The sequence below is a fragment of the Mesitornis unicolor genome, unplaced genomic scaffold, assembly GCF_000695765.1.
Source record: "Mesitornis unicolor isolate BGI_N332 unplaced genomic scaffold, ASM69576v1 scaffold46902, whole genome shotgun sequence".
Classification (NCBI taxonomy): domain Eukaryota; kingdom Metazoa; phylum Chordata; class Aves; order Mesitornithiformes; family Mesitornithidae; genus Mesitornis; species Mesitornis unicolor.
The window spans coordinates 42,064-60,132 of NW_010170897.1; the positions used below are offsets into that span (position 1 = coordinate 42,064).

At 39.7% G+C, this 18,069-nt stretch overlaps 1 protein-coding gene across 1 annotated transcript in view; it reads right to left on the minus strand.

Moving 5' to 3' along the window:
• The window catches only part of LOC104537056 (receptor-type tyrosine-protein phosphatase mu), a gene marked incomplete at its 5' end in the record, with an annotated part of 34,810 nt that overhangs the window by 14,607 nt on the left and 2,134 nt on the right, over positions 1–18,069 (minus strand). The window contains 5 exons of the mRNA XM_010179833.1: positions 807–980; positions 1,457–1,606; positions 2,194–2,329; positions 2,891–3,045; positions 7,358–7,474. Coding sequence (XP_010178135.1) covers positions 807–980; positions 1,457–1,606; positions 2,194–2,329; positions 2,891–3,045; positions 7,358–7,474 — 732 coding nt within the window. The remainder of the gene's footprint in view (positions 1–806; positions 981–1,456; positions 1,607–2,193; positions 2,330–2,890; positions 3,046–7,357; positions 7,475–18,069) is intronic.

Consider the following 18,069-nt stretch of genomic DNA (forward strand, 5'->3'; position numbering starts at 1 on the left):
AAGTTAATACACTTCCCTTTTCACAGGAGTGTTTTGAACTTAGGCTTATTTTAGGAAAATGATTTGAGAACCAGGAAGAAAAGAAATGCAGAAACTGCTATAAACTGTTATTACTCTAGTTTTACTTTTCAAAAAGGCTATTTACAATGTGTTCATTCTTTGCTAACCTCTGTTTTCTTGTTGTTTATGTGTTTGACAACTATAATTACTATAGCGTTAAATTGTCAAAGATAGACTATAAATATCTACAGACTGTAAAGGCGGTTTAAGTGTCTTTTTACTGATATTCTATTAGCAGGATTAGAATTACCATAGATGCATTAGGAAAAAACTCTCCATACACATGAAGAGGAACCATTCATTCAAACAGAAATAAATCGAAAGACTGAAGTAATGGCTTGTGTACTATCTTGTGCTGACAAACAATTTTTTTTGTTAATTACTGTTTAAACTAGAAACAAAGAGAACTAAAATATTGCTGCAAATCTTATTATCCTATTTAACTGCCTTAGTGTCTTAATAGGTAACTTTTTCCCTAGGCCAGATGGTTAAAAAATTCAAGCACTAAGGAGAAATCTAGACACATTTAATTTATCAAAACTCTCTGACTTGCTCTCTGGCATGGCTGTGACATAACATATGTGGGATCCTAAATGTACTTGGGAGTTTAAAGATTTTGTGCCATGTTTCTGGAAAACAAGCTAGAAGGATTTCATTCCTCTTATGCTGACTCCACTTTCCGGCATTGCTCAGTTTGGAGGGTTGCTTATTCCCTTTTTATTATTAATGATGTAGTGGAGACTTACATCCATCAGTGCAGCATTAATGTAGTTACTGCTCTCTCCATCTATCGTTATGAGAAAAGGCAGGCATCTGTCTGGAGGCAGAACATCCATACAGCGATTCTTTTCATGATTTCGTGGTAAAAGTGCTATGCTGCAGTCTTCTACACGCAGTGTCGGAGTCACCATATTTAAAGTCTTTCAAAAAGAGTAAACAATACAACAGAAAAATTAACACAGCAGTGAAAGCATCCCAAAATATTTAAGAATACATCAGCTCAGCATTCAGTTTCAGTGGGAATCAATATGCAAAGAAATGAAAACACATCACAGTCAGCAGGATTTGGAAGCAAAAAAACCTGGAACCATACAGGTTTGAAAAATAACTCCAAAGACAGCTGCAGAGTAACCTGACTTCTTGGAGAAAGGACAGTGGAAAGGTTCTACATACTTCCCTTCAGTAAAAAGATTATTTTACTACTAACCTATTGCTTTCTTTTATGATTATGCATAATTCAATAGCAATTAGTGACATGTTATTTTTCCTCTTTTTTCTTCAGTATTTTCCTCCCAGGCCTGGTTCAAAATTCACACGGCTATAAGCAAGCACTTAAGTAGAAGTCTTTAGTATAGCTGAACTGTATAGCTTCTAGGTACTGCTAACCACAACTTACCCTGAATTCCTCTTTGATCTGGCTGGAGTTAGTTTGAGGATCCAGTTTATTCATTTCATAGTAAGCAGACCTAACTTGAGAAGCTGGAATAGATGTATCCCCACAAAGACAGGCTTCCAGGATAGCATCATGGATGAATACATACTGTTCCTGGTAAAGCAATTAAAATAATTACTGACATAGAGAGCATATGCCATTAGTAATTTGATAAATAAAAAATAGCAACTAACATGGTTGCCACTAATTCTCCTTGACTTTACTGGTGCTGAAGCAAGACCAGAAGGAACAACAGCAGTTTGCAAAACTTTATCCCATTCATTTAGAAATTAATATAAAAGGATTGACTCAAACTAGTTACAAGCATAAACAGAAGTGCAGTAACACTCTGTAATAAAACTCAGAATGCTTCTGGTTTCCTCATTCCTCTGCACAGTTCTGTAGGTGTTACCACATAACTGAGCCTTAACAAGATGTAGTCCAGAACAAATCTTCCCCAGAGAAGAAACATTCATGATTTTTGGGTCTTTTTAAAATACATTGTGAACCTGAAATGTAGTATAACTGGGTACTTGTTTGGGCAGTGGTTCTTCAGGTTTACATGTGGATTATTTTCTGCGTATGATTGAACAAACTACCTTCTGGGTGGTGCCTAGCACAAAAGGGCTCTAGTTTTAGGGACTAGAAGAATACTTTTTTCTTGCAAAGTGTAAGGCAGTGTTTCAGTAGATGAACAATACCTCAGTCTGCACCATGTTAACTCTCCGAGATCGCAGCTCTCTGACACAATTGTATATGTCTACAACGCCTTCTCTCTCTGCCATATCTAGCATGATGTCAATGACAATGAAGCACCCGGTCCTGCCAGCACCAGCACTAAAGTAAAAGAAGAGCACAGTTAATATTCAGCAGTGTACTGGAAAATGTAAAGTGCAAGGGTTTAGCTAGCAGGTCCTCAATCAGTGAGATGATTACTGAAATTAAGTCTTGCATTTAGGCATTTGCAGGATTTCAGACTCGGTTTTGCCATTCTTGCTTATATTTTTGGTAATAAGTTCCTTGGGTAGAGCTCCATTGGCTCCAGCAACCCATGTTGTACAGGAGAAGCAAAAGTAGTTTAGCGGCCAGCACAATGGAGGCATTTCTGTTCTGCCTACCTGCAGTGAACAACCAGAGGGCCAGCGTTCGGTGGGCTCTTGGATTTGACCTGCCGTACAAACCCCAGCAGGCCTGTAGCATGGTACGGTACACCGTGGTCTGGCCAGCCAGTGAATAGGCATTTGCAGGATTTCAGACTCGGTTTTGCTATTCTTGCTTATATTTTTGGTAATAAGTTCTTGTGGGTAGAGCTCCATTGGCTCCAGCAACCCATGTTGTACAGGAGAAGCAAAAGTAGTTTAGCGGCCAGCACAATGGAGGCATTTCTGTTCTGCCTACCTGCAGTGAACAACCAGAGGGCCAGCGTTCGGTGGGCTCTTGGATTTGACCTGCCGTACAAACCCCAGCAGGCCTGTAGCATGGTACGGTACACCGTGGTCTGGCCAGCCAGTGAAGTGAAACTGCCGAATTTCTCGAATCTCATGAGCACCTCTCTGTTGAAAAGACAAGGGTTTTAAAAAAAACAGCTTAGCTGGAATGTGAAGGAAATTGGATGAGAGACATCGTAAGATGTAACTTCAAAAGCCTGAGCCTTGCTGCAAAACATCTACCCCCTACCAATACTCATATCTGCATAGACTGTTGGAGAGCTTTCTCATAGCAGGAGGGCAAGTTCAAAGGTTACATATCAACTGGTTTCAAAGCCTTACAACAAAACTGAGTAATTTAGCACTAGATTGGTTAGAAACTTTTAGCAACAAGATAGACGCTCATCTCTATATTTAAGAACTAGGCTGCTTTGAAAATGGTGGCCTTAAGAAGCATGCCATGATCACAGAACAGGTCAGCAGCAAAGCCATGTACATATAGCACAGATGACGTTTTTTCCCCACTGCTCTCCACAGGAGTTTTGCTGCTAACTTCAGGGAACTACAATTTCAGCGTAATTTTCCTTGTCATTTGTCTCCCTCATTGGTCTGAAAGAAACAGAAGAATAATGAGAAATCTTGTTGCATCTCTAATCATAGGGGCTGCATTTGTAGCCCTCTACATGCTCACCCTTCAAGTGATTTGCCACAGACTGCAAGAGCATGGATATGGTAAGACAGGTATGTATGAGAAGCCGATCGTATATGTAATTTCCCATGTGACTTTCTGGAGCAGTCTGGATATTAGAGATGTGTATGCTAAGTTTGCTTTTCCTAGTGCTTGTATTTCCCCTTCCCCCTCTAAAAATGTAGAGGCCGCCAGTATTTTATTCTCATTAGAAATCCACAGACCAGAGGCCATCATACATATTTCATAAGCAAACAGCAAAATTATGACATATCATGTCTAGGCTGGACTAAATGTTAGTGATATTAATAACTGGTGGTTTACAGTTTTTCTTCTTAAAGATGTATTTCCTGTCTTTAGCTGGTTTGCATATAAAAGGTCCAATTCTTTTTGCATAATGAAGTAATATAAACTTCCTAATTTATTGCTAGTATGCAAACTAGGAGAGTCTGGGATTTTCAATGGTTGAGAAATTTTGGCCATGCCAGTGCTACGTGACTGGAGTGGGCTTGGTGTATCTTGGAGTCTGAATGCTCTGACAGCTCAGGCTGGGGGTCTGCGAAGACTGGGCATCTGCTCAGAGGAATATCCACGCTCATCTCCATTGGAAACTGCCACATAAAAAGGCAGGCAAAAGAGAAGATGAAGAGCATATGGTCTACTGGTGTAGACTGAGGAGATCACACCCTTGCAACAGAAATGAAACCCAGGAACAGACAAAGTAATTTGTATTTTAAGACAGTCTAGCAAACACATACAATTTGGTCTCTGTACTCTGGGGATTTTAAAGGGTGTTAGTTAACACATCTTTTTGCTATTGTAAGTAAGACCTCCAACTCTGTAAATATCTGTGTGTAGGTGGGGTATCCATGTCCCAAAGACTTATATATTGCTCATAACAACTGCCCACAATCCCCCAAGGAACAAAGATCCCATACAAAAAAGCAATGCCGTGACTACACAAACTGAGGACTAAAACAAGTATCCCACGCAAATTTTTCATGCTGTATGCAGCCTTGATTTTCAAGCAATTTACAAAAAGTAAACTGCCTTTCCAAAATAATCTGCTCAGCTGTTGCACGTATCAGGATATGTCCTGTGTATTGTGTGCATTAGTATTGAAAATGCTGTCTGTCATGCTGACTGCATTTTTGTCTACCATTGGCAACAGCTACTTAGGAAAGGTTATGTATATAGGGCACTTTTTTATACCTACAGAAGAATGATTTTCATGTCTGTAACTTCCCTGCCGGTTTCCAAACCCAAAAATAGCAACACAACTGCATGAATCATAAAAGCATATGTTCAGCTTGGAAAAACTGTATTTTTTCCTTTTTCTTTCAGTTGAAACAAACAGAAAATGGTGTACATTGCTAAAAAACCCTAGGACATTAAAAAATGTAGACACCAATCCTACAAATACTTACGGTGCTGCTGTATGTTACTACCTGAGTAATTCATCTGAGTTAACTGTTGTGCTGTAAAGGAACTGCTCCAAAGGAAGTGCTTATGCACACAATGTAAAGTGTATCTAGGAAGTGGCCTTGAGAATCAGAGTGTAATTTGGGGTTCCATTTTCTTAGTATTATCCCCCTACTCCTTAATAATTACCAAATACTCATTTAAAAAAAATAAAAATAAATGATCAATTTATTTCCAAACAAATCAACTTCTAAATTGTATTTAGGTCTTCAGTCCAACCTCCCAATCACAGTGGGTCTATGGCTAACACCAGATCAGGTCACCCATGGCTCTGTCTAGCTGAGCCCTGATGATCTCCAAGAATGGAGAGTCCACAACTTTTCTGTGTAACCTGCTTTAGCACTGCACTACTCTCCTGAAGGAGTTTTTTCAGTGCAAGCCTTCCGTGCAGCTTCATAGCCATTGTCCCTTGTTTTACCATCCACTACCATCGAGAAGAATGAGGACAATTTGATGCTCCTGATTTTCTAAACATCTTTGAGGCAGTCACAGGCTGCAGTTAGATCCTCTTTACCCCTCCTCCTCATCTCTACCACACCCAACAAGACCAGCTCTCTTAACCCCCCCTTGAAGCTCATATGTCCTACATCTGTAACCATCTTGGATATCAGATTTTGTCCCGGGATGTCACAGCCTGTACTGACACATGGGGTTAGTCCACCTATGGCACAGAACTTTGCATTTTTCCTTGTTATATTACTGAACTTTCTGTTGGCCAAATCTTCAAATTCTTTGGAACTAAGGCTCCAATATTCAGCATTTCAACATCATCCTTCATTTATTATTATCTGTAGATTTGGTTAGGGTGCACTTTGCCTCACCGTGCAGCTTTTCTTGGAAAAGTATCAGACCCAGTAGATCAGAAATATAAACTTGAGAGAAAGATGGTGGAAGAGAGACAGACTTGACCTTCCAGTACCACTGGAAGAGTTAAAAAATATGGAAAATAGCGTAAAAACAAATGTATTTTACTCAAAGTACACTGACACTGCTTTTAGAGGCTTACTGAAAAACTACCAACTATTAAAAAGCAGAGTCTAAATGAAATCTTTTTTTTAAGAAATAAAATGTTTAGTGCCTTTTATCTCTATCTGTTCTAATGCACTTATTCAAGACAGTTTGGTTATGATCAACTGTAAAATCCTCTAGGTCTTCTTTTCCAGTCCCAGTTAAGAAATGAAAAGCTGACATCAAAGCATGGGCTTAAAATGTGCAGAATAGAAATCAACCAGCGCTTCATCTACTTCAAAGTGTAGCCACCGTTTCTCATCTGTTTATTAAAAATATCTAAATGCAAGGAAACAACAGACTTGAATGAATTAGACGTACAATATGTATAGTGGTAAACATGATACAATATTTCAGTTCATTCAAAGCACGTAATTCTATTATCATTACCCTTAGGTTGCTGTATTGATGCATATTTAAGTATTAGATTGAAGAATAAAACAGGAAAGAACCTGTGTCTTTTGTTACTGTGGATGTATGTACAGAGACTCTGTTGGGCCATCTTTTTGGCAGTTTCATCAACCTGCGTGCAACAGCCTTTGGTGGTAAAGATTATGTTCTTCAAAACCATTAGTGAATACTATTTCATCATGACACACTTCAGCTTTGACTGACCCTGCTTGTTCTCACTTTCAGTAAGTACCTTATTTGTTAATTGTATGCCATCCATACATTGCAAGCTGTTTGGGAGAGCTACAATATCTAGGAAGAATCCAACAAATTCATGGCATTATTCTAATGAACAGTAATGCAACACGCTGATTGGAACTCTCCATATAAAAATGGAGTCCACTTGAAAATTGAAATTGCCTTGAGAAGAAAATTTGTTTGTTTCAACTATGTCCCTGCAGACCTGGAACACGCCGGCCCAACAGATTAACAGCATTCTCCACCAACGGCTTCTGAATAATGGTGCATGCAGCCTCTGGTACAGACAAAAAACGATTGTGGGGAACATAAGATGGGAAAACAGCACGAATGTGTTTTTCAATTGATTGCTGGGAGGGAGGCTTCGATTTCTCCTGGGCAAGGAACATCACTTTTTCTAACTCAGGCAGAGTACAACAGTGATGGAAAGCACAGAAAAGTCGCTGCATTTAAACAAACGCAAAGTCTACCATAAGAGGGCGGTAGTCGTTTACCCAAAGAACAGCTACAAAACCGGGATGTCAGTCAAAAGATTTAACTTTCCCATGTTGAATCTGTAACTTACTTAGGCAGATACCATTGTATTTAAGAAAACTGAATTTGAAAACTTACCTTTTCTACTGCAAATGTTCGAATCACATATTCAGCCAGGAGCTCTGTTTCTATTAGGGTAACTTTAATGTCTTTATATATCTCTGTGTCGTCCGGCCAGTATTTGCAGCATTTGACCTTTAAAAAATACAAAATAAATTAAGGTTCATTTATTTTAGAAGGTTCATAGTGAATTTATTCTGTATTCTGTGCAATGATTTCTGTTTTAAAACGCTATCACACAAAAACAGTCACATTTTCTGCACGTGAAAATGATTAATGTTTAAAGGACACTGCCTCTTCTTTTTTTAAGACAACTTTCAGAGTTGCAGGTGAGATTTGTGTTGTGATTAGTCAAGTAAGGCAAATTCGCATAGAACACAAGGGATATTTATACCTTGCATAACTCAGTTACAGTAACTGTTCATTTCCTCTGCTTTCCAAAGCAGGGTGTGCCCAGAGGGACAACTACCACCAGAAGCTTTTTTCCCCCCTACCTCTAGCTGGTGATTTGTCTCAAAAATAGCTTCCTACCTTGCAAAATGAAAATGTATTTTTCAGACAGGAAGGATCTTCTCTACTGTTAGAAGAATATCCGTCTGCTTTCTCGGATTCACTTTCCAAAGGAAGTGATGAGAGGTCAAATGACAAAACTCAACACTTGAAGTCAAGAGATGAGTTTAATGTTTGGGCCACCACTTGACTAGATGACCTCAAACACTATGGGCAGGATTTATCTCAGCTCAAACTAAGATACATAGGACAAATGTGTTCTAGAGGTGCCTTTATTTTTGTTAACTATGAAAAGAGTCTAGATGACTGGCTTCGCCTTGGTGTTTGGCTTCTTGATGGCTAAAGTTAGCTGAGATGAGTTCCCCTTGCCCGCCATACTGATTTCAGTAGGCTTCTGCAGCTGTGCACTCTTGGCAAATTTATCCTGGGACATGAAGACGGAAAGAAGGTGGGTTTTTACAACTGTATTTCAGATTTTCTGAGCCTTGGTGCAGTTTAGATGGGACAGACTTCACAGTATTTAGCATATTCAAATGTGAACTATTATTCTGCTATTTTTTAAAGTGGGTGGTTGTGGGGACTGTATATGATGATGCAGATAGCTGACAGACTTGAGAATTTTCTCCTCCTTCTCATTTGTGTGGACAAGGCAGTGGGTGGGGAATCTAACACATTACTTACATCTCTCTCTTTTATTCTGCTCTATCATGGTAATAGCTATGCTATCACCACTGCATCTGGCCATCGTCCAGTAGTGCAGTACGTGCTAGGAGTAGCATCTGTTATACATCTGCTGCATGGAACAGTTTCTCTCTTTCTCTCACCAAACGAAAAATTTAAAACAGATCTTTTAATACATGTAAATCTACTGGTTCACCTAAATAGACACTTCAATGGGTTTGGCAAAAAACCCGAACACTTCAAATATTCAGTGGAAAACTGATAGAAAACTGAAAAAAATTAAACTTCGTAATTGTTAAGGAGTATTTCTCAAACCCAATTTCATGCCAAAATATTTGGATTACTATCATGTCTAGTCTTGAGCAAAAGGTAAAATTGAAGGACGTGTGTATAAGCATACAGTGAAAACTGTAAAGCATGATTCAAATGATTTATTTATTTAAACTCCAGGTTCAGTATATAATGCAGGATTATACAGAGTCAAACCTTGTCCTGTCAGGCAGAAGAAAATACTTTCCTTGGAATTTGTTTCTAGTGACGCAGATACCACCTACAACTACCTAAAGGGAGGTTGTAGAGAGGTGGGTGCTGGTCTCTTCTCCCAGGTGATGGAGGATAGAACAAGGGGAAATGGCACCAAGCTGTGCCAAGGGAGGTTCAGGTTAGAGATAAGGAAGAAGTTCTTTACTGAGAGGGTCGTCAGAAGCTGGAACAGGCTGCCCAGGGAGGTGGTGGTCACCATCCCTGGATGTATTTAAAGAGCGGGTAGATGAGGTACTTAGGGATATGGTTTAGTGGGTAGACAGGAACGGTTGGACATGATGATCTCAGAGGTCTTTTCCAACCGAGCGATTCTGTGATTCTGTGATAATCACATACAACCTCTCTTTACTGCATGGAGAGAAGAGGGGTCTTGCCACACCAAGGTGGTAACATTGGCAGATAAAATTAAAAGTTTTTCAGGGTAAGGTTAGAAGTTCTGACCCTTTTTCTGACTCGTTATCAAGATAAAATCTAAATCTGAATAGAGCTGAGTTGAAGGGCTTGAAAAACACAGCCCCACATCAGGATCCTCTTCAGAGAAAAAGAGTGGCCTGGTCGTAAGCCCTGGCTCCCAGCCACAGAATTATACAAGCATACTAACAGCTTATTGCTGCTTACACAGCTGATGGAAAGCTCCTAGAGCAGAGCTGAAGTTCAGGTAGCTATAAGCAGGTTTTTATTTATTTCTCTATGCTTGTCTTCAGACCTGGTAACTGCATTAGTATTGGCAAAGAAAAATTCTTCATACTCTTCACACTTCATCTGGTATTAAGCAGAGTTTCAGGACAACTGGCAAACACCAGGTTATGCAGTTCCCTTCCACAGCAAGAGGCTTGGCGCTGGGACACTGAAGAGTCCTCGCAGTGCTCAGCACTCCTGTAACCAGGGGCAAGGGGAGCAAGCCTGCGCCCCCCACCACGCTCACCAGCCAGCAAGCCGGTGTCAGTGACAGGGTGTCAGTGTGGATGAGAAAGTTTCCATGAGCCAAGGGCCAGGTCAAGGGCCAGTCCCAGGGTGCCTAAGCTTCAGGATCTCTGGCAAACGCGTGTTTATCTCTAAAGCGTATCTATCAGCTGTAAGCAATGAACATTAATTTCAAAAGCATTAAATGTTGCTGCAAGCAGTTGTTGCTGCTGCTATCTATTGTTGCAACTACTCGATATTTATTCAGATCTTAGCTTGTTTGGATGTATTTCCAAAAACCCTCTGACAGAAGCTAAGTGAAAAACATTGACTGCTCACTGTTTTGTCTGTGTTGTTAAAACAATCCAAATAATTCACATCGTTCAAACACCTTAGGCCAGAAAACTGACCCCTTAGAGTCACTGCTGAGAACTCTCTGAAACAGGGTTTTCCAACCTATGGCTAAGATGGTTATTTCGACTTTCATGTGCATAAGATGATTCACACTGCCTCCGGGCTGGAGCTGCCCACTGACAGCCCTGTCTCTGGACCTGATTTCCTTTTCCTGCCTGTTCACTTCTCCTTTCCACAGGTGGAACCTGAACCACGTGGAGATGGCCAACGCACGTAGGAAGGGAGCAGCTGCAGTGGCGATCCTAGGCACAGCGCTACCGATCAGCACATCTCTTGTTGCTAACTTTAGCCTCATTTCTTCCTGATAGGTGTCTGCCATCCTCAAAACAGTTCTAGTTTAGTAAAATAAACAATGGGGAAAAAAAACCCAACCCTGTCTGAATTAAATTGCTCAGCCTTGAAGGAAAACATGCCTGTTTCTAACTTGGTAAGTCTAGACAGTCTGGATTACGACTAAGAAACACGGACGTTTAGAAAGACCAATTTAGAAGAGCACAGTCCCCACCTTCTTATGCCTCAAGTGTTGAATTTGCTTCTGTTCTTTTTTTTTTAAACCTTATTTAAGATGATACAGTGGAATAATTAGGGAAGCATTGGGGGGTGTTGCACAGAGTTTATAGCCTTTTGTGCCTCATGCAGTTTGGGCCCACCAAGGATTTCTTACTCTCCTGCACAGGGGACTTTGGGCACGGAGCAGATCGGAGCTGAGCAGAAGGATCCATGACAACACAATTTCCTGAAAACTCTCCCAAGTGGAACAGGGGCTGTAACAGCGACGGGAACGATGCCAGAGCCGCAGTCAGAGCCACAGACCAACACTAAATGATTCACTCACTGGGAGGACAGGGGTGGAGGGGAAATCAACTTCTTTTTTTTATTACTTGGGCTTTTTTCCTACTTTTGGCTCCTGTTCTGCAATGCTACCGCGTGTGCTGAGCTCTAGACATGGGAACTCTGTGGACTCCTGATGAGCCAAAAGTTAAGTACATGGTTACAGACCAGTCTCCCATCTCCTCCAGGACCCCTCAGATAAATGCAAAAGTGTCTTAAAGACAGAAGTAGATTAAATAGTGTAAATCAAAATCACACTTATAAATGCTTATTGGATCAGGGCCTTTATTTGTACAAGGAAAGACAATTGCAACAAAATAGAGTATGGTTTTACTCATCAAATATGAGAAACACTGCTAGTAACATATGTTCATTTTTTCTTTTTAGCACAGCTTTAGCTACTGTGACTTGATGAATCTCTTTCCCTTTTTATAAACATTTGGTACATGTTTTACAAAAAAACTTACTAACAGAAGGTTTAGCTAAATAATTGATACATGAATCCAGAACTGAATATTAAATGCATTAGACATTTTTTTCATACAGTTGCTACCGTAACAGTAAATATCATCCACAAAGTAGAAAACATGATTTTGAAATCTCATCTGAGCAGAACTATAATTGAGAGTTTGTTCAAAACCACCCCATGTTTATAGCCTAACAACGTGCCAAAAAATACAGATGTTCATCACAAGATGAGATAAAAGGGTGATTGCCAGACATAATGAAAATGCTCTGGTTTAATCTATTCATCCCAAGGTACACTGTCCAATTGTTCCAAACACGTTTATTTTACTAATAATTTGGAAATTTGAAGAAGATGGTTATCTACTTCCATCACCTAGCTCCATCCCCCAGCAAAATAGTCTAATGCAAGAAGCTAAGAATTAAAAATGAAGGTGGAAAGTTGTTGTTGCTACTTCTAAATATAATAAACAATGTAGGCAGTGGATAGCTAATGAACACAAATTGTGACTTCTGAAGCTGTATATTTAGCCATTTGGCAATGTGACACATTTAGCTAAAGGCAGTATGAAAGCCAGGACAGTAATTCATTTACTTAGAGGCTTGGAATAGGAGGAATATTACAGAATTAATATGTGAGCTGGCTGTGAAATATACTTTGTAGTTCATACAGAACAGTTTAAATAACACTGATTATTCAAAGTTTCCAATTTCCTTTGATTCTGAAATATTCTTAGCAAAAAGGTGATATAACTGGCTATGCACTGCATGGATTGTCGTTAGTGAAGAGCAGTATTATAGATTCTAATTTAAAATTAATCCTGAACTAAGTAACGATGATAAGTCAGACATAAATTTCAAAGTGAAATCTCTAGGATATAAAATGAAATAGCCAACCAAGCTTATGGGTGAAAATTTTTAACAGATTTTAAAGATGTAGCTAGGATAACATCATATACTTTTATTTGGCTGACTCAAAGTAAAAGGACATCCAATAATTGAAAGTACTTCTGTATAAATACCTTTCAAACAAAAAATGTATTGTGATTTAAGAACGTTTTATAAGTTATAAAACAACCTTTGACAGAAGATAAACCCCAGTCTTCCTTTTTTCCATTTTCTTTGTTTGCTTTTCAGCAAGTCAGTCAATTGATTTATACCTCATTTTACAGGTTTCTAAAAGAGGTATGGAAGAGCACTGAGAAATACAACATTTTAGATACTGCTTGGCACCATCAGATGAATGGGTCTGTATAACGGTAGTCAGAAGTCTTTATGTTGTTCACAGCTCCCAGAGGGGAAAAGATGTCTCCATGAATTTTACTAGCTCAGTCTGACTCCTTCCAGTGACGCCTCAGAGCTGACATAATTCTCCACCTTCTGCTGCCCTACGTTGCCCCAGCACCACAATCCTAGGGTGCAAGGTGGATGCACCCCTCATTCAATTTCTGCCCAAAATAGCTGGCTTTCTGGCTATGTTCACTAGTAGCCATACACTAATGCTTTCCACCTGAGGCAACGAGTGCGATCCCTTCGTTCTTAAGAATCAGGTATAGTGTTAGTGTACCATCAAGCTGGTAGCTTGGGTTAGATGAAATTAGGCTGACAGACCAAACCCATCGTGTGACCTTCCTTTGGCCATAAAATAGAATTATTCTAGAAGAACTGCTTTAGGGTAAAGGTAACCCAAGTTTAAAGCTGTTGTAATATTCCCACCTTCATTGCTAATACGAACAGAAGAATATGGATTGCCTGTATTTCATTGCTTATGTTTAGGCAATTTTGTCTCCCACTGGTCATTAGAAAAGACTGTAAACCAGTGCACTTTAGTACAGTCCTGGAAGAAAAAAGGCTGAGCAGAGAACACATGAGAAGGGTGGTCCCGTGCCAAGATGAAGGATGGTTACAGGATTAGTTGCAGCTCCTCCAAGCCTGTCTTAATCCCTTACACAACTGTGAAATCATGGGCATATTGCTCAGATCCTGTTCTCTGAGGACCTGATGTGCCTGCATCGAGCAGAACAGCCTGTGCGCTGATTCATGCTTCCGTTCCAAGAGCAAACCCATGCCATTAGTTGAGCTACAGAGTACCACCAAGTTAGCAGATTGCCTTCTGGCTCCAAAACCTGATCATTTGATGTTAGGTTAGAAAGCTCTACATGTTACTCTACTGGGTAAGGCAAAACTGTTGGTGCCCCCAGGATACTTCTTCCTTCACAGAGAAACGAAGAGATTAATTCCATGAGACTGCAGAGGTGAGTAGACTTGCAGTGATGAAGCCGTTTCGCTAACCTTGAAATACTTGAAGCCCTCCTGCACTTACACTTGCATCTTACACCTTGGCAGCACCTCAGCAGCTCACCCAAGAAGGGGGCCAATGCATTTGTGTATACCTAAACCTCTTTTATTTATTTCTCAAAGTGAATTATCATCACAATTGGATTAGTGAGCATTAAGATATTAATCTCTGTTGATTAACATTCTTTGAAATACAGCTTTTACTGGAAACGAGAATGCATCAAAACACTGAGAGCTGAAATCATGTCTGCTTTGAGTGACATGGGACAGTGCTGAACGCTTGCAGGTTGATGTCCTGTTTGATGATGCTAACATTGCTAATCTGGGGACATCTTTATTAAATGATTGCAAAGAGTCCTTTCTTCTCCTTCCTGAAGAACAGCCGCCAATTCTTCTCCCGAAGGGCTCCTCCCTTGCTATGCATAATGGAGTAATGTCAATTTGTTATTTCTGGTTAGAAGTCTAGAAAGCTGAAATCTGTTTTGACGACTAGAAGGGTTCACTGAAAGATTAACAATAGTTTTAAATTTTCTTTTTTTTCTCACTGATACTCTGTAAAAGTATAAATTCTATCCAACAAGAGATACTGGAATTACAGTGAAACCAAAAGTTAAACAACAGAATATATAATAACATATATGTATCATAAGCACAGGTCCCAGTTTTTCTGGGTAAACTGATTAAGAAAAAGAATTTCTCTAGATGGTGAAGGACACCATTTATAGTTTTAGAAGCTGAGACAAGAATTACCTAGAGGTAGGGAAGGGTTGCATACAGCAACCTTTCCCCCTCTAATTTATATAATGCTGTTTCTTTCTTTCAGCAGAAAAGTTAAAATGAAATCTTAGTCACCACTATGCTTACAAACTCTTTGACACACCTCCTAAGGAGTGCTAATGTAAGTGTCCTGAACTAATTCCAATGCAGGTAATTTGGCTTATTACATTTAGAGGCAGTTTCAATTAGATAGAGTATTCTGCCATTTATACTTAATACAAATGTGCTGTTTGTGAGCCATGTTAGAGAGTTACTGTGTTTCACCTCTGCAATATCTCTGTAATGGGTGATATGAATCTTAAATACAATCTGAATTTACCTTTGTTTATTAGAGGGTTCTTCTACATGGAAGATTCTAGAAACTTGTAAAATGCAAAGTTCAAGCTTCATAATAGCTTTGTGTCAAAAATCTCCTTTTTTATTCTAAGAATAGGTGGCAAAGTCCATTGGAAATCTCACCCAGTTTTTATGTAGCTGGAATTGCTTATGAAGTTTTTGTTTGGTTCTTGCAGTATGTTTTAAGTAAGAAGTCTTTGGACAAGGCTTTATTTGGCAGTTTTCCTCGGATGTGTAATGTCTGTCTATAACATAAACAGATCATCAGGTAGACCTGAAGAAGATCTAGTTCAATATAAAGACTTCTGGGTTTCGTTTGTTAAGGAAACATATCTGTATCTGTTTTAGAAACGACTTTTGAACACTGACCAAGGCTGCACATCTTGAGCACCCAAGGCCCAAGCACGTGCACATACGACTGCTTAGGGCTGAGCCCATACAGACTTCCCTGAGAAGAACAACTCTTTTCTGACAGATCTTATCTTACAAGGAATGCTTTTTTAGTCAGCCAGCAGCAAGGAGATATTTCCCCTCTGACAGAAGACCACTGTATGGGCCTACTCGCTGTCATGTGGATGCCAATACTCTTTTAAGCATGAAAAGTCAGAGTCATCAACATTTTTGGAGCAAGGCAGATGAGAGTGCCATGTATGTAAAGTGTCCAACCGCAGGTCCAGTGAAACAAGCATAGGGAAAGCTAACTCACCACTGTGTTCATCGCTTTATTACAGGGTTCAAGGCAGATACAGTCTTGCCAGCTCCTGGGAGGGAAATGTCACCAGGAGGTGTGTGAGATGGTTATCAGGAAAGCACAACACTCCTGAGAGGTAAGATGGCCATGAGAGGCTGTTTCAGGAGCACCAAGGTGTGCGTGCAGGCACAGGGGCTATTTACCAGTCTATGGCTGACCTTCAGTCTCCTGTTCATGTCACATCCATTCTGTTGGAGTCAACCTTGCCCCCTTTCAAAAAAAGGGTCTTTTGTGTGCTTATTAACACTATTAGCACAGGCTGTTTTCTAATTCTGGATAATAATTGCAAAACTCTAATTACTGTAATTACTATGCTCCTGGGGTGAGGTTTTATTTTTTATCATTATTTCCAGTGATTATTTTTTGGTAAATACTTTGTTGTATTAAAAGCATGATAGACAATTGTAAGTTCTTGTAGCGCATTTATATATCAACCACCTCCACTGAATTTCATCAGTGCATTTCACCATTTATTAATCAGATATTACTAAATTTCTTCTGCCTCAAGCAAAAACAAGGAGTGGGAGAGAAAGTGACTACTGACAAATGACAAATGATGTGGCAGGCCAAGTTTGATTCTACCAACCAAGTACCAGCCCAACCTGAGCAAAGAATGGAGGTGACAGCTAGATGGCACAATTGAATATATTCTAAATCTTCCCCGAATAACTCTTTAAGGAGGAAAGTAATGTTTCAATGTGTGCAAACACTGAAACACTTCAAGAGGCAGCCTGAGACTTTGGCCAGTACTTAAAGATCTTGATCCAGTTCCCATTGCTTTCCACAGAAGTATCCAGCTCTGTCTCTTGAAACCTGTAATCCAGACCAGCCTCTTGGAGTAAGCAAGATGTTCTCTTGTGTTTTCTGATCACTCCTACGCAGATGGGATAAAAAGGTTTTTTTTCCTTCTAGAATAATCCACGAGATTATGCTAAATCTCTAAGGAAAGGATGTCTGAAATTACACCATCTTCGTTGCTCTACCCCTTACAAATATGAGCACGGAAGCCTCTTGCATTAATATAATCCAAAATACATTATTTTGAAATAGCTTGTGGTCACGCTGATATATGAGTCTTGGTTTAGCTTTTTACCTGCTAGTGTGTGGTTTGGAAAATTCTGATTCTTGCACTAAAATGTAGGTATATTATACCATTAATTACTTCTCATTCCCTTTTTGTGAACTTCACTGTGAGTGGAAAGACAGAGATTTCTCTTTTTCAAGGCTGCTTCAAGGGCTGCTTCTTTGTTTAGGTTTTTGTAAGAGTTCTTATGCCAACCTAGGCCAATCTTAACCAAAACCCACTTCATCATCCGTTATCAAAGAACTATTCATGCAACTCAGCAATGATTTTTCTAAATGACTGCGAGACCTCATTTAGATTTTTAATAAACAGTCACATTCTAATGAGGTCTTCATAAAACTGACTAAATATGTTTAGAAATCATTAGCTTAAATTACCAGTACAAAAGTCTCCTTAGGGAGCCCTGCAGATTTTGTGATAAGACTTCTGGCAGATGGATTAGTATAACAGCACAAGTGAGTTCTGAATTTCCACACAAGCAGTGTAAATGTGAGTGACTGGGTAACAGGCTACTCGATAAAGAGCTAAATGTCCCTCAGGTGGGTTCATTAAAGAGCGAAAACAATCAAAACACATTTCTGTGCCATTTAAATACCAGGTGCACAGCAGTCTGCAGGTGCCAGAAACACTGACAAGGGTCCCTTGCTGGAACACACAAGAGCTTAAAGGGATGCATGGTTTTGACAAGTGTGCCTCAGATAATGACAGATATTGGCAGATGTACCCAGACCCTGCTGGAGGGTAATGCGGGGACTGAGTCATTTGCAGCAGGTGCTTGCATTAGGGACAGCCTCATGGTGATTCCTCCATCCACAATTAAAACAGTCCTGATGCATAATGCTCCAGGGCAAGAAGCAAGTTCCTAGCACTGATTTAATGACTATCCAGCCAGTCCTGGTAAACAAATACACATACGCCCCCTAAATGATTAATTCATGAAGGACGTACACTGTGTGGCAAACATATTAAATAGATATTCCCCTTTCCTGAAAATATAAAGGAATTTTCCTCCTTTGCTTACAATGGGTCAAGAGGGTTAAAAATTAAAAATAATAGCCCCCTATAAATCTTATGCCAGCAGTAGCAATTGAGATAGCAAATCTCAAGGTTGGAAAGGTTACAAGGTTTGCTCTGCAG